We start from the raw sequence: 15,536 nt of genomic DNA on the forward strand, positions 1-15,536 counted from the left end.
CCCAGAAGCAAGAACATAAAACAGCACCAGGTTCTGAGTATTTATTTCAGTTAATGGTAGTTTCCAAGGGAGGACTGAGAAAAGATAGGCATTGCTGTCCACCCTCGGCAAATCACAGCATCACATAAGAGTACTCAGACCTGCTGCTGCCCACTGAGGAGGGGCCTGTTCTCACCAATGGGGCAAGAGCGGAAGACCCTGGGCAGCCGCAGCCAGTGGGTGCTACCACGTGGCAGCTGGGGAAGGGGGAGGGCTGAGCCCTGCTTCAGAAGTCTTCGCCTGATTTGGGAGAAAAAGAAGAAACTGATTAGCAATGGACAAGGGAAACCTACCTGTGCTTCTCCAAAAAAGAGGACACACCCATATCCCAAGTTTACTGGGCCTTGACCCAAGGCCCCTCCCCTTCTCACCAATAGGGTTCATCCTATCTTGTTTTTATGGTAACCTCTGTCCATTCCTCTCTCACACTACAAGCTTCAGTGCTTTGAGGACCTTGGCACTCCAGGCCTGGGGATCTGCCCTTCTTACAGGTAGAGGACTCAGTTCACCCAGTTTCCTCCACTCTTGATATTACTAATAACAACAGTCATCAGTATCATCATTTATTGCACTCTCGCTTCAGAACTGGGTGCTTTACCACCATTGTCTCTAATCCTGACAACAGCCCCATAGGGCAGGTATTAGTTTTCCTATTTTTCAGAGGCTCAGAGACATTAAGCTACTTTCCCAAGGTCCCACCAGCAAGACTGCAGCCTGGGTCTGTTTAACTTCCAAGTTTGGGCTCTTTCCTGGATACCAGGCTTCTTCAATAAAAGTGGTGGTTCCCTCTCCTCTTGAGGAAGAATGAGTGGTGGTAATAAGGGATAAGGAGGTGTGAGCTAGATGGTGGGGCCCTCACCTATATATCAGAGATACAAGCACCATAGCCATCAACACCAGCAAGATGCCCACGAACAGGGGAGCCTGTCCAAGGCCTGCTTCTCGACCTATGAACAGAATCCCAGGGACAGTTTCCGTCAGTGTCTGCTCCCTACCAGATAGCCTCTTGCTGTTCCCCCCTTCTCCCTACTTCTTGTCCAAGTACATACCGGGCATTACAAGCTGGGTGCTGACCATCGCCAGGCTGTTAGCATCAGCCAAAGACACATTGAGGCAGTAGGTCCCTGAGCCACCCTTCAGTGCTTGGTGCAAAACTAGCTGGCAGGCTGGGCTGGGTGGCACAGGCTGACATAGCCGCTGGGCAGGGGGTTGGCACCCTGGAGATGAGATGTCCATACAGGCTTCCTTGGGCAGCCTGCGAAAGGTGTCAGCTTAGGTCAGGGCAACTGGGAGGGAACATTAGACACCAGAGAGCGGGGCAACAGTCAACCCAAGAGTTCTCAGGATAACCAGTGGGACACTCACCCGCCTTGGCAAGACACGGTCAGCTCAAATGCGTCTCCTTCGCTGGATGGCACAGCCTGCAGGATCTCAGCACTCTCAATACCCTCTGCAAAGTTGCAAGATTTTAAGTCTGGGTACAATGTGGGATTCCTCTACCAGGCCTCCCCAAAGGCCCACAGACAGGAAAGCCCTAGGGCTACTTCCCCAATCCCATCCTCATGCCTTCAAAATAAAAACCCTGGGATCTGGATATTCTTGTCCAGGTGAGTAACTCCTTCCAAGGTATGCTTCCACTGGTCAGTCTTAGGCGGTACACACCTCCCTCCACCAGCCCCCAAAGTAGTCAAGACTCACGGACAATGTCCAGGGTGAGAGAAAAGGAGCCATATCGATACAGCACACAATCCAGGGGGGTTTGTCGCTTCACCAGGATTAAGGTAGCTGCACCATCCGGCAGGGGGCTCTGGGAGCCTGGCAGGAAAGGATTGAAGAGGCAAAGTCAAGAGACAAATGACTCACCTGGAAGTAGAGGCCACGCAAGCGTTTTTCCAGGTACAGCCAGAGCTATTGCACCCGGGCTTGGCATCAGGCAAGGCCTGGAAAATCTCATTTTACAGATAAGGAAACTGAAGCCCCAGAGGAGGAACGAGCACCCCAGAGCCACACAATTAGGAGTAGCACTGGAGTTTTAAGAAACCCCAAATGCTTATCATACTCCACACTGTGCTGGGTCCTGATCTAGACACTCGACAAAAATTAACTCTTCCACGTGCCACCAGGTCATTCCTACCTTTTCAGTGTTCCTACCACAATTTCAGGTTGACCTGCTTTGGGAAAGGAATCCAGGGGTGGTAAGTGGTGCCAGAATCTAAGACGGAATCCTATGCATTTATACTTGCACAGAAAGAGGTACAAATTACTATGTAAATGACCACAGTCTGTTCCCTGGCAGAAGCCTCAGGGAACAGCTCTCCTGAGACACAGAGAAGCAACAAGCTCTCTCCCAGTGGCCGAGGGGCAGACCCTGGTTTTCTTAACTCCAGATGGATTCCATGTTCTTAAGAGGGACTTGAGGGCTTAATAACAGTGAGAGCTCTGATGAAACTCCATTGCTAAGCAAAGGATTGGGTAACATCTGGGGCCTGGGTAAGTAGAGTAGCTCTTTAGAGTAGTGACAAAGAACCCACCTCAATGAACCTTGTTCACACTGACCCTCTTACCTGTAATACCTTCTGTAGGCACGAATGGGCGGGCATCTGGACCCTCAGGCTCACGGGTGGGTACCTCTCCAGCTGTGGGCTCCACCAGCTCTCTAGTTGTTACCTGTACAACTATGGTTCCAGAGGGCTCTGTGATTGACACTTCAGGTGTTGTACGTATGGCCTCTGCAGTGGGCATCTCTACGGGTGTGGTATCTATGACCTCCGAGGTCGGCACCTGCTCAGTTGTAGTACCTATGTCCTCTGTAGTTGGCACCTGTACAGGTGTAGTGCCTGTGACCTCCGTGGTTGGCATCTTCACAGCTGTGGTTCCAGAAGGTTCTGCAGTTGGCACCTGACCAGATGTAGTACCTATGACTTCTGCAGTAGGCACTTGCCCAGCTGTGGTGCCAAGGGCCTCTGCTGTTGGCCCATGCCCATCTGTGGTGACTGGAACTGGGGAGGAGCCACAGGAAGTGAGAGGAATCGCAGCCTGTAACACCACTTGGGCAGTGACTGGGCCAGACTCTAAGTAAGTGTGAGTGACCACAAGTGCCCGAGAGATCAGGGTCCCAGTATCATCTCCGAAGTCCCAGGTGTAGGAGAGGTCGGCCCCAGACAAATAGCCACTGGGGTCATGAAGCCGGAGGGCAAAGGTCAGAGGATGATTTCTCAGGAAGTGCTTGTTCCCTCCATCCAAGGCCTGCAGCTGAGACACGCTCACAGAGAAGGGTACCTGGTCTGAGATAGGAGCCAGAAAAGGTGAGAACCAGACCTGGGCTGAGGGAACGTTACACACCAACTAAACTCAAGCTGACTGGCCCTTCACTGACTCTAAGCCCCACCTTCTTCTGTCCAGGTCTTCCTGGCTCTGCCCCTTTAAGGTTACATACCATTTCCCCTTTCCCCTCTCCCCTTACTGGTCAGGCCAACCCTCCCCATCTTTTACTGTTCTGTGACTTATTCCTTTGCTCATTCCTAAATCCTTACCAGTAATGGTGAAGGCTGAGCAGGAGTGAGCAAGGGGCACGTAGCTCTGGGACTCCCGGCGGTGGTAGACAGTCACTTCCATGGTATGTGTGCCCAGCATTGCCTTGCCTGTCACAATGCTCAGTCCTGACACTGGGCCCCCCAGAACTTGCCAGTACTGGCCTGAGGTTTTTGAAAAGAAAAGCAAGGGTCAGGGAGGTACTGATCCAAGGGAACTGAGGGGAAGGATTAGAGACAGGGCAGTACAGAAGGAAGGTCGAGAGAGATGTATTGAGTAGGGGTCAGGAAAGGAGTCCTAATGAGGGGTTCCATGGGATGGCACAACAATTCGGGAAGGGCCCCCAGAAACAATATAGTAGAGAGAGTTGGAGCAGGCTATGTGCTATGGAAGAGGAAAGAACCAAGGGGTCAATAAAGGTTAGGGAAATTCACAGCAAAACAAAAAGGGGATCAGGTAAGAATAGGTGAATCGAAGTGTGGATGACTCACCCCAGGTCTTCCAGACATAAACAAAGCTTCGTGTCTGAGACCCAGGGCCAGATGGGCAGGCCCTCCCATCAGGGAAGATGCAGGTATCATCAGGTACCTGGGGATACACTGGCTCTCCTCCCCACACCTGGCTCCCTGAAAGATCAATACAGAGTCACCCTCAAACCCTGGCATTCCCTTCTGTACACCAAAACTCCTCACATGGCTCCCAGAGAGGGGCTGTGGGAATACTCCTTAGCTACAAAGTACATTCCCCTTGGTATAACCCTTTAGGGTGGCAGCGGGAAGGATGGAAACTGGAATTAAAGATTCATATGTACTTAACGACAGACATAGGAAAGAAATTAGAAGGCCATATATCAAAATATTTAGAGTGGATTGCTCTAGCTAGTAGGATAAAAACAAAAATAAGAGGGGCGCCTGGGTGGCGCAGTCGGTTAAGCCTCCGACTTCAGCCAGGTCACGATCTCGCGGTCCGGGAGTTCGAGCCCCGCGTCGGGCTCTGGGCTGATGGCTCAGAGCCTGGAGCCTGTTTCCGATTCTGTGTCTCCCTCTCTCTCTGCCCCTCCCCCGTTCATGCTCTGTCTCTCTCTGTCCCAAAAATAAATAAACGTTGAAAAAAAATTTAAAAAAAAAAACAAAAAAAAAAAAAAACAAAAAAACAAAAATAAGAGCCACCAGCTAACATTTTTTGAACCTTGCCTTAGCCTAGGGCAGGCATTATGCTAAATTCTTTATATACAATCACATTTTAATCCTTACAACAACTGTTCAAGTAGGTATCATCCGCATTCTACAGATAAGGGAATGGAAGTACAAAACAATTAAGTAACTTGCCCAGGGTCACATATTATTTACAAATTTAAATCCATGTCTGTCTAAATTCTAGGTCCCCTAGGTCTTCTGCCCACAATTTTGCATGCTATGTATTTTTTTTCTTTATCTGTGTTTAAATTTTTTTTCTACAATGAATATTATAGAATATGTATATAATTTATTTTTTTAAGAAAAGTAGAAAGGAAGAGAATACTTTGTGAGCTCACTGGGGACACCAGGGAATCTGAGCCCTTAGAGTAAGGTCCTAGAGCGGAGAGGTACTCACCATTGATGATGGTGTTGTTGGCCCAGATGACCTGCCCATCTGGCAGCACCTTTTGGCTTTCAGGGAAGTGCAGGGCGATAGAGAAGGAGGCATTTGCTCCGACCAGTGTAGGGCCATCATTACTGACCTTCAAGGACACCTGGCCACCTGGGAAGGACAGCTGCATTAGCTGAGACTCCTTGTTTTTTTCTCCCCTTATACCTTTCCTCTTCCTATCTTCCCAAGCTCCATTCAACCCAGTTCTTGCTCCTCTACCCACACCCTGCCCTCCCTGGAAATTGCTAAGTTCCCACCTCTCCAGCAATCAGGCCCCTGGATTTCTGTCCACTCTGGATACAGCTGCCTGTTCCAGGGTTTTGTTGTGAGCGGCCTTGAGACACCCAGCCAGTCCTGGTCTCTGGGTCCTAAAAAGAAGGTACAGTGAAGGTCCTAGGATCACGCCTCAGTCCCGTGTCAGGGAATAGCACTGTCCCATGTCACCCTACTCACTCTCACATTCAAAGTGCATCTTAATTTACTGAGCACCCACAACGTACCAGGCACTGTAATAGGTACAAAGGACTTAAGGAAGGAATAAGACACGGGCACCTGGGTGGCTCAGTCGGTTAAGCATCCGACTTTGGCTTGGGTCATGATCTCATGGTTTGTGAGTTCAAGCCCTGTGTGGGGATCTGTGCTGACAGTTCAGAGCCTGGAGCCCGCTTCAGATTCTGTCTCCCTCTCTCTCTGCCCCTCCCCTGCTCATGTTCTATCTCTCACTCTCTCAAAAACAAATAAACATTAAAAAACAAGAACAGGGGCGCCTGGGTGGCGCAGTCGGTTAGGCGTCCGACTTCAGCCAGGTCACCATCTCGCGGTCCGTGAGTTCGAGCCCCGCGTTGGGCTCTGGGCTGATGGCTCGGAGCCTGGAGCCTGCTTCCGATTCTGTGTCTCCCTCTCTCTCTGCCCCTTCCCCGTTCATGCTCTGTCTCTCTCTGTCCCCAAAATAAATAAACGTTGAAAAAAAAAATTTAAAAAAAAAAAAAAAACAAGAACAAAACCAAAAACAAACAAGACATGACCCTGAAGGGATTCAAGGTAAAGTATTGGAAATAGATACATCCATAAATTATAATAATTGAAGGCACTGTTCAATATGCCCCCATATTGTGAATGTTGTAGACATTCACAAAGTACATGTCTATGTTGTAGACATTCACAAAGTACAACAAAATGACAGATGAAAAAGATTAGTTCCACTCTGGTGAATTGGGAAAGACCATCGGCTTGACGAGTTGGCCTGTGGGATAGAACACTCTGAGCAGAAGGACCAGCATGAGCAGATGCATGGAGGCATGTTAGCATGAGGCATGACAGGGACTACCAGTGTGGTTGATGAACACTGTAAGAGATGAGGCCAAGAAAACAAGTGGAGGCCCTGAATGCCAAGCAAAGGAGTTTGGCTTTTATTCTGTAGACAAGGCCATGGCAGAAGATTTTGTGTCATTGACATATAATTTCCATGCCAAAAAATTCACCCTTCAGAAGCTTTTTTAATATGATCAGATCTGTATTTTAGAAGGATCATTATAGCAAGCAATGTAGAGGATGGATCAGAGGCAGGCAGAGGTTGGGAGTGAGGACCAAGCAGACAAAATTATTATAACTGACCAAGAGAAAGGTCTGAGAAAAAGGGGTATGAGGGATCTACATATACCTCACCCAGATACAAAAACTATCCTTTTTCTATCTTTTGTTATTGTTGTTTATTTATTTGTTGGCTAAAGTATTTAGAAGTAAATCCCAGACATCTTGTTATTTTAACCCTACAATTTCAGTATATATCTGTAAAAAATATGAACATTTTCTTGAATCAGCACAATGTCATTTCACACTGGACACAATTATCAAACCCAATTCATATAAAATTTCATGAATATCTAACATGTCTTATGATTTAAAAAAATCAATATCTAAAAAGTAAGCACAATCTTTTTAAGAGGGTCAGGTGGACAAGTACGAACAGAATGTTTCCAAAATACAGTTAGGAGCATAGTAAAAGAAAGAGACTTGAAACTACAATGAGGGAAGTCAGATGAAGGAGAAGCTCCTAGAAGTCTGTGAGACCAGGGATCTAGAGAAAGAAAGGGGAGACTGGGACATGATATCTATATTTTAGCACAGGAGAAACTATCTTTGCTCCATTTCTAATGTGTACTGGATACCTAGCTGAGTCTGCTTGGGGAGGGGAGATCTGGAATCATTTCATAGAGCATCCTACCACTAGAGCAAGAGAATCATAAGATGCCCCATTCTTTCTTCATTCCCAACCCTCCCTCCTCAGAGCAGCACGGGACATTCCAGACCCTCTCACCACCCACACCCCCACCCCTTGCTCCTGTCACGAGGCCCCAATCCCCCAGAGCCCTTTCATGTGATGCTCAGCTGAGACCCCTCTGCCTGTCTCTTCCAGCCCCAGAACAAAAGCCTGAGCTATGTTCACCCATCCCCATCTCAAAGAGGGGAGGTGGTACCTCCTTACTTTTTCAATCCAATACCACATTCTCTCACTTCTCACTTCAAATACCCTATCCCAGGTACCTAAGTCATTGCCTAAAAGAGTCTCCCACTCGTTTCACTTTGGAAGCCCCTACTTGGACTCACTGCCCTAGGGGCCTCAGGATTAGGGCTACAAAGACCCACTATCCTTGTGCCCTTACAAGCAGATTCTCAGGCTCAGTCCCAGATCTCCACATAGGGAGGGAGCTCAGATGCCCATGTCCTCACTAACTCAAATGGGTGGGAGAAGCCTGAGATATTGCTGGTATCTCCCATAAAGAGGGGAAAAACCAGAGCAGGTGTGCAACCCCAAATTCACACTTGTTCATGGCAATACTCCCCACACTCACCTTCTGTAACCCCCACAGCCAGAAGAGCACTCATCATAACCACATGGAGAAGGAATTTTCTCAGCACCAGATGCATCCTGTTCTTTCTTCCAGCAACCAAAGGCGCTGGGGGGCTGGGGCAAGCCCCTATATAGGAGAGGGGTGCTCATTTGCATAGCCCTTCCTCCTCTCCATCCAGAGGAGTCTTGGGAGGGGCAGGAGGACGGAGAAAGGCAGAACTGACAAGGGATCCTGGTCCCTGAACATCCCGCTACTCAACCACAGTTTCTAGTTTCACTGGGTCGCTCTCTTCTTGACTGGGAAAGAATTGACTGAAGGGCAGGTGCATAACATGCACCTACCACATACGATTCACCATAGGAGAGTGAATCAATCTGTTTTTGTTTTTTTAATCAAATCAGGAAATCTTTCAAAAAAAACAAAGACCCTGCATCCCAAAAGAGAGTATAGAATAGACAGAGGGCGGAGGCAACTGCATCTCCGGGGCCCAGAAAACCCGTACAATGAGATTCCCAATTTCCTGCTTTTCAAAGGAGGCTCCCTGGGCCAGGTGGAATTTAATCTTAGGGAGAGACACATTTTCCCTACAGGTGGTGAAACGGCGAATTAAAGATCAGGAAATCCCTACAGATTCAGGACACAGGTAGGAAACGCGAGTCCAAATCAGGTACTTGGAAAAAGACATTTTGCTTCCCCACAGAGGCAGAAACTTAAGTATCTTCGTTAATAAACTTGCGTGAGGTGGGGTCATTTGCTGCAACTAGGCGCGCTGGGCTCGCCCCCCGCCGCTCTGACGTTAACCAATAGGAAGGGCCGGGGGCGGAGCTAGGGAAACGCGGGAAGGAGGGGCGGGGCCTCTGGTGGCGGTAGGGAACTGGAGGGGAGGCGGCAACATTGTTTCAAGTTGGACAAATTGACAAGAGCGAGAAATACACTGCGTTCCATCCCGACCTGGGGCCGCGGAGCTGGGCCCGGTTTTCCCCTCCTCCACCCCCCGAGAGTCGGGGCCCGCCTTTTGCAGGTTTCCCAGGCCCCCGCTCCAGGGCCGGGCTGACCCGACTCGCTAGCGCTTCATGGAGAACTTCCAAAAAGTGGAAAAGATCGGAGAAGGCACGTACGGAGTTGTGTACAAAGCCAAAAACAAGGTGACGGGAGAAGTGGTGGCGCTTAAAAAAATCCGCCTGGACACGTGAGTGGCCTCTGTACCCGGGACTCCTAACTCGGGAGCTCCTTGAGTGCCCCCTGCCCCCACCCCAACAGGCGGGTAGCAGTCCAAGGACCGGAAGGTGGCAGGGAGGGACTTCTTTTTAAGTGGAGAGGTGGGTTGGAGGACAGCGATGGGTTTCCCGGTGGAGAGTGTAGGGCACTTAGAATATATGGGAAACTTCCTTCCCAAAGTCGAGGGATGCCCCCAAATGTGCAATCAGAAAGACTCAGAAAGAGGAAGGAGGCCTCTGAGATGGGGTCCAGGACTCCCCGTGGAGTTGGGTTTTGTGGGAACCAGTGAAGAGCACCTTTCTGAATGAAGAGTCCTCCTGACTGCCCCAACCCCACCCTCATCTTAGAATTCTCTACCTCTTTCAAAAGAATGGCAGTTGAACCTCACTGGCCCTTCTAGGGAGGCTGGGTGCTGCTACTCCTATTTTTTTCCCTGTTTCCTTCTCTCTTCTTTACCTCCACCAGGAGGCTTTACTTACCTACCGCTGGGAAAAGAAGAATAATGACCTTAATATATCCCCTGTCCAAAGGCGAATTAACCCCTACAGCACCCTTTCTCTTCTCTCACTTCCCTAGGGGATGCTGGGGTGGTGTCTCATTGGGAAGAAAAGAATGACTGAGCTGGGGGAAAAGGAGTGTTTGTAACCACATTCCTATCTCTGCTTTCTCCACCTCTCCAAGTGAGACAGAGGGTGTACCCAGTACTGCTATACGAGAGATTTCTCTGCTTAAGGAGCTTAACCACCCTAACATTGTCAAGTAAGTATATCTGGGAGGTGTTCTGACAGTAAAGGAGGTGTTCTTGTCTGTGTAGCCTGGGTATTATTCTTCCTCACCTCCATTCCTGGACCTCCCTTCCCTAGGCTGCTGGATGTCATCCACACAGAAAACAAACTCTACCTAGTTTTTGAGTTTCTGCACCAGGATCTGAAGAAATTCATGGATGCCTCTGCTTTGACTGGCATTCCTCTTCCCCTCATCAAGGTAATCCTTCTCATTAACTCCTCCCCAGCATGGGCATGTTTTGGGGGGACTGAAGGCACGCTGTGCAGACTGAGTGATGATTTGTGATCTTGGCTTCCTTCCCAGCCCTCATCCCCCTGCACACACAGACACAACACACACACCCCTTTCTTTTGTGGCTCTCCCACTGCTCATTATGTTTATTAACCCTAGGGCTGGGTAGGAGAATCAAAGAAGTTGAAACTCTAGTGAGTCAACTTCATAGCTCAGGTGGAAGGTCAGATGAAACTCAGATAAATGGGACTTGAGGGCACTTGGTAGGTTCCTCCAAGAAGCCCTTCCACCTGTTTGGTAGGAGAAATAGCCAGTGAGTTTCTGTTGTCTGTTTTAGGGCTGGGTTCTTTACTCCCCGAGTTATTTTCAATCTCTCAACAAACGTTTATTCAATGCACATTTATTGAACACCTTCAATGTATTAGGTACAGGATATGGAAAAGAGATGCAAAACTGAAGAAGAAGACCTGGTCCTTATCTTCACTAGACTGATAGTCCAATGGGAGATACAGTTTATAAACATGTAATTATAATCTAATATAGTAAAAGGCTTTGGTAGAGCTTTGCAGGCACAGAGCAGATCTAGTAGCTCACTGTGGTAGAGAAAGTTTTCTCTCTCTCCTTTGTCAGAGCTATCTGTTCCAGCTGCTCCAGGGCCTAGCCTTCTGCCATTCTCATCGGGTTCTGCACCGAGACCTCAAACCTCAGAATCTGCTTATCAACGCAGAGGGGGCCATCAAGCTAGCAGACTTTGGACTAGCCAGAGCCTTTGGAGTACCTGTTCGTACTTACACCCATGAGGTGAGACCCTCTCTGCATTTCTTCTCTGAACTTCCTGGGAGGTGTTAACAAGAACATTCACAAAATTTTAAACATCTCTGGCCAGCAGTTTCTCTCTCACTACACGGAAAGTATCTCTGGCACTCCAAGAGGTTTTAGAGTATGCACCAAGTTCCAGTTGTGGGGCTAACTGGGCTTTGATAGATGCCAAGCCAGGAGAGCTGGATGGCACACTATTAAAATTATGAGCACTTTTCTCAAGTTTTCCAGGAAGGTTGTAAATTCTGGGTTCAGAAAATACGGTCCCCAGAGACTAACTCTGGTCTAAGAAGTTGTATGTAGTCATCTATACTTAGGGGAAGTCAGAAAGATGGGAAAGATGGAGGGAGAGAGGCTGCTTGTTAACAGGCTGAGAGTTAGCAGAGTAACACTGAAGAGCTGAGATATGGGAATCACCATGCCCCACGCACCGCCCTTCCCCTTCCTGCTCTTGTCCCCAGGTGGTGACCCTGTGGTACCGAGCACCTGAAATCCTTCTGGGCTGCAAGTACTACTCCACAGCTGTAGATATCTGGAGCCTGGGCTGCATCTTTGCTGAGATGGTACGGAGGCAAGCCCGAGTTCCACCCAGCTCACTCCCCCACATTCAAGAACAACAGAACTGTTTCTTGGCCTAGACTCATGGCCATTCTATATTATCACAGGGTTCCTTCTCTAGGGTAGCACCAAGGTGGGTAGGGGGAAAGGATAGGACTGTTGTCCCTGATGTCAACCACAATGTTAGTATATCCTCAAACAGCCTTAGCATCCAATACACATCTCTTATACCCGAATTGAGCGAAATTATTTCTGCAGCTGTTTTTAGTCTGCATATACTTGGGAGAATGAGTACCAATTTAGTGCCTCCTTCATTTGGCCTGTAGACCTTCTTGTAGGGTTCCAGGATTATGGTGAAGTCAACTATGTTCACCTTATTCATACTTTTATTTAAACTGCAGGCTTAAATCATGTCCTCCCCAACCTCTGGCTTTTCAGTTTGAAAGATCCCTGAGGCCCAGACTTTTCTGGGAGCTCTCATTTTCTTTAATATAACAGTGGAGTGGGCTGAGTTTTCAAATCAAATCAGCAATTTGTTTTATGGTCCTTTATCTGGGTTGTAACTGGGAGCTTGGAGACCATTAACCTATATATAAAATGTGCATTTATCCCCCAGTACATTACCTTACAATTGCCCATATTCCTCTCTCAATTCATCAAAAAATATTTGTTAAGCACCTAGTGTGTACCCAGCACCATGCTAGGTGCTGTGGGGAACACAGAAGAAATGGAAGACACAGTCTCTGCCCGCTGTGCTCCTATCTAGAAGTGGCTGCATCACAAGGAGGGGGGATGACCGCAGTGTCTACCCCACACCCCGTGAGTGGCTTGGGATCCCTTTGCTACATGTCAGTGGCACCCCAGACATTCACCCCCTCCCAGCCCCACCCAGCCTTGGGGATCTGCAAAGGCATGGTTGGGGGAAGGAAGGAGGGGGCGAGGAGACAGATGAAGGGACTTCATTGTCTCAGGCTCTGTGTGACTGACCCCATGAAAGGCCCTGGGGAGGGAGTCATGGGGCCCTCCTGACCTTCCACTGCCTGTGGGAACCTCCGGTGCACAGGAAGCAGCTTTGACTGACATCAGTGCGGGTCTTGGCCTTTTCTCTTTACCCATTTTCAGGTGACCCGCAGAGCCCTATTTCCTGGAGATTCCGAAATCGACCAACTCTTCCGGATCTTCCGGACTCTGGGGACCCCAGATGAAGTGGTTTGGCCAGGAGTTACTTCTATGCCTGATTATAAGCCGAGTTTCCCCAAGTGGGCCCGGCAAGATTTTAGCAAAGTTGTTCCTCCCTTGGATGAAGATGGACGGAGCTTGCTGTCGGTGAGAGTTGGGGGTGGGCACCCATTTCCTCTCATTTACTCCCCCAGGGCAGGTTTTTTTCCAGGATGTAGGAAGGATGAGACCCTGGACTCTGGGTCTTGGCATTTCCTTAGTCCCTGCTTCTCTCTCCCTGTTGGCACACCCATTCAGATGTAGGGAGGAGGGAATTGGGAACCCTGCTTGGGTAAAAGGAATTCTGCTTTCCTGATTTCTCGGAACACCTGCTGCCCATTTAGTCCAATGTCACATCACTGAAGTCAGCATACATCTTTCCCTCCAGCAAATGCTGCACTACGACCCCAACAAGCGGATTTCGGCAAAGGCAGCTCTGGCTCACCCTTTCTTCCAGGATGTGACCAAGCCAGTGCCCCACCTTCGACTCTGATGTCCTACCCCAGTCTCACCCTCTCCTCCAGTGGGGGCCTGATCTGCCTTGGCCCTGGGCTATTTGCCCTCTGATCTTGTCTGGCTGCCTTAACACCTCCCCCTCTTAGCCAGCCAACTCTGAGGATATAAGGGGTGGAGAAGAGAAATAGGTGAAAATGAAAGGAAGCTTCAGTATTAGATGCACTTAAGTCCCTCCACCACCCTCTCCCCCTCTTCTTAGTCATTGCTGAGGAGGGCTGGTATTTAAAAAGAAAAGAAAAGACTGCCCTCCACATAGGGCTTGCCATCCCAATCTCTGAAAGCCCTGAAAATTATTATCTCCTGTGTTCGGGATGACAGACACCCCAAGCCTCGCTCGGCCACTGCGTTTATAAGGTCAACTGATAGCAGAGAACCTAAGTTGGGACTTTAGAAAACCAAGCAAAACAAAACAGAGGGAGGGGCCTGTTTTAAAGAATTAGGTTAAAAAATAGATCCAACCAGTTTATACCCTAATTTTAGTGTTTCATCTCACCTAACAGTCTGGGAGACTCAAGACTCCCAGTCTCTGCAGTCTTGATGAGACTGCAGTAGAAACAATTGCCCCTAGTCCCTCTATCTGTCCCAACTATGGGCAAGAGGTATCTGGGAGGCTCTAGGACAGGGATTGTACTTCACCGTGGCCTTATGGGGCAAGTAAAAGTTGTCTGAATTTTTCTCTTCCTTTTAAGACTCTTGGTTCTTCACATGCCAGGTCCCATCTTCCTCTGAAGGCTACCCCCATAGGAGTGGAAGTTAGGGTTTAGACATCATTTTGAAAATGCTGACACTTTTTTAGGGCTGTGACTGAGTGAGGGCATTGGGAAAATTTTTTTCTTTAAAAGAAGGATGAACAATTATATTTATATTTCAGGTTATAGTGTTTTTTAAGTGGGAATGGGTGGATTTGTTGCCATGTGCACCTTGGGGTTTTGTAATGCAAATGTTTTTTTAAAAAGTTTTTTTTTCTTTTTTTGATGTTTGTCTCCCTTCTCCCACCTCTTGTCTTCGAGTGTTCATGCTATTAACATTATTTGTAATTTAGTTTGTGATTCATTAAAAACAAAAGTTCCTAGTTTTATAGTTCATCTCTTTCCTCCTTTACTTAGGTGTATTTATTTACACAAAGAATGATGTGTGAGAGAGAGTATGAATGTATATGTGATAGTTGGTTTCAGAGCTCCCCTCTTCCTAATCTCTGTGCAGGGCTATCCACCTCACCCCATCACCCCAGTTTAGCTTCTATTATGCAATTGGGATAGTGCCCAGGGTGGACAAAATGGGAATTACTGCCCCATTTTACGGCCGGGTTAATGGAAGCCTACTTCATTTTCCCCACGAACCTGAATCATCCCCTACCACACACATGTACACACAGGGCGGCAGTTCCTGGATTTCAGAGGTTTAGGAGGGACTTAGGAGCAGCATGTGGTTGGAAGTGGGCTCCGTGGGAATTCGCCTTGACACTGCATTTCCCAGTAAGCTCGTCGTTTTTCCTTTTTGTTGCGTATCACAGTTTTCTAAAGATACTTTAATCACATTTACATATAGTTCAGAATATATAAATTGTCTGTATGAAAAATCATTAAGGGGGCTAACGTCCCCCCAGGCTACCACTTCTTGGGAGTTGCCACTGTCTCAACCCCACCAAAAAACATCTCAGACCGCCGGCGCGAGCCACCCGCAAAATTCCTGTCTTCTGGGGCCCCACAAAAAGGAGGACGCACCGACGTGAGCTATACTTTAATTCCTGGACTCTGGGTCCTTAGGTGAGGTATTTCTCTTTACGCCGCCAATTTGTCATAAAGGGCGGGGAGCTAGAGTCAGCCCCCGCCAAATTCGGGGGGAGGGGCGGAGGTCAGTAGCGGCCTTCCTAAGGCTACTTTCAACCCGCCTTGCCTGCCATTCAAGTTCCGAATTTTCCCAGTACTGGTTAAATCTTCACTTGGATCCGCCTCCATCACTCACCTGATTAGATGTTTATGAGTCAGAAGGCGGGGTCATGAGGGCGTCGAGATGTTATTGGTTGATATGTACGCCTGTCAGCAGTGCACCGCCCCCTGTCTCAGAAAGCTAGCTCTTTACTGGCTCCTCACCTCGTCCATCTTCGAGGTTTCCCTCTCTATATTGGTCCGGAGCCCT

The 15,536-nt window shown here is 48.4% G+C and overlaps 2 protein-coding genes across 5 annotated transcripts; one reads left to right on the plus strand and one right to left on the minus strand.

Moving 5' to 3' along the window:
* Positions 1 to 134: 134 nt before the first annotated feature.
* On the minus strand, positions 135 to 8,347 carry PMEL (premelanosome protein). Of its 2 annotated transcripts, XM_047867713.1 has the most exons (11): positions 8,052 to 8,347; positions 5,457 to 5,567; positions 5,164 to 5,310; positions 4,062 to 4,196; positions 3,573 to 3,734; positions 2,604 to 3,323; positions 1,738 to 1,854; positions 1,405 to 1,489; positions 1,089 to 1,294; positions 899 to 986; positions 135 to 279 (listed from the first exon to the last, which is right to left on the minus strand). In XM_047867713.1, exons 1-11 carry the CDS (start codon positions 8,125 to 8,127, stop codon positions 135 to 137), a joined length of 1,992 nt encoding a protein of 663 aa, XP_047723669.1. In that variant the 5' UTR covers positions 8,128 to 8,347. The 2 variants fall into 2 exon arrangements, with proteins under 2 accessions (XP_047723669.1, XP_047723670.1); XM_047867714.1 differs by lacking the exon at positions 5,457 to 5,567 and having other exon boundaries at positions 8,052 to 8,346.
* Positions 8,348 to 8,896: 549 nt separating this feature from the next.
* Positions 8,897 to 14,475, plus strand: CDK2 (cyclin dependent kinase 2). Of its 3 annotated transcripts, none has more exons than XM_047867721.1 (8): positions 8,897 to 9,240; positions 9,846 to 10,028; positions 10,133 to 10,253; positions 10,917 to 11,087; positions 11,567 to 11,668; positions 12,339 to 12,482; positions 12,786 to 12,989; positions 13,270 to 14,475. In XM_047867721.1, exons 3-8 carry the CDS (start codon positions 10,209 to 10,211, stop codon positions 13,372 to 13,374), a joined length of 771 nt encoding a protein of 256 aa, XP_047723677.1. In that variant the 5' UTR covers positions 8,897 to 9,240; positions 9,846 to 10,028; positions 10,133 to 10,208; the 3' UTR covers positions 13,375 to 14,475. The 3 variants fall into 3 exon arrangements, with proteins under 3 accessions (XP_047723677.1, XP_047723674.1, XP_047723676.1); XM_047867718.1 differs by having other exon boundaries at positions 9,951 to 10,028; XM_047867720.1 differs by lacking the exon at positions 12,339 to 12,482 and having other exon boundaries at positions 9,951 to 10,028.
* The last annotated feature ends 1,061 nt before the right edge of the window (positions 14,476 to 15,536 follow it).

This window comes from Prionailurus viverrinus, chromosome B4 (assembly GCF_022837055.1).
Source record: "Prionailurus viverrinus isolate Anna chromosome B4, UM_Priviv_1.0, whole genome shotgun sequence".
Taxonomy (NCBI): domain Eukaryota; kingdom Metazoa; phylum Chordata; class Mammalia; order Carnivora; family Felidae; genus Prionailurus; species Prionailurus viverrinus.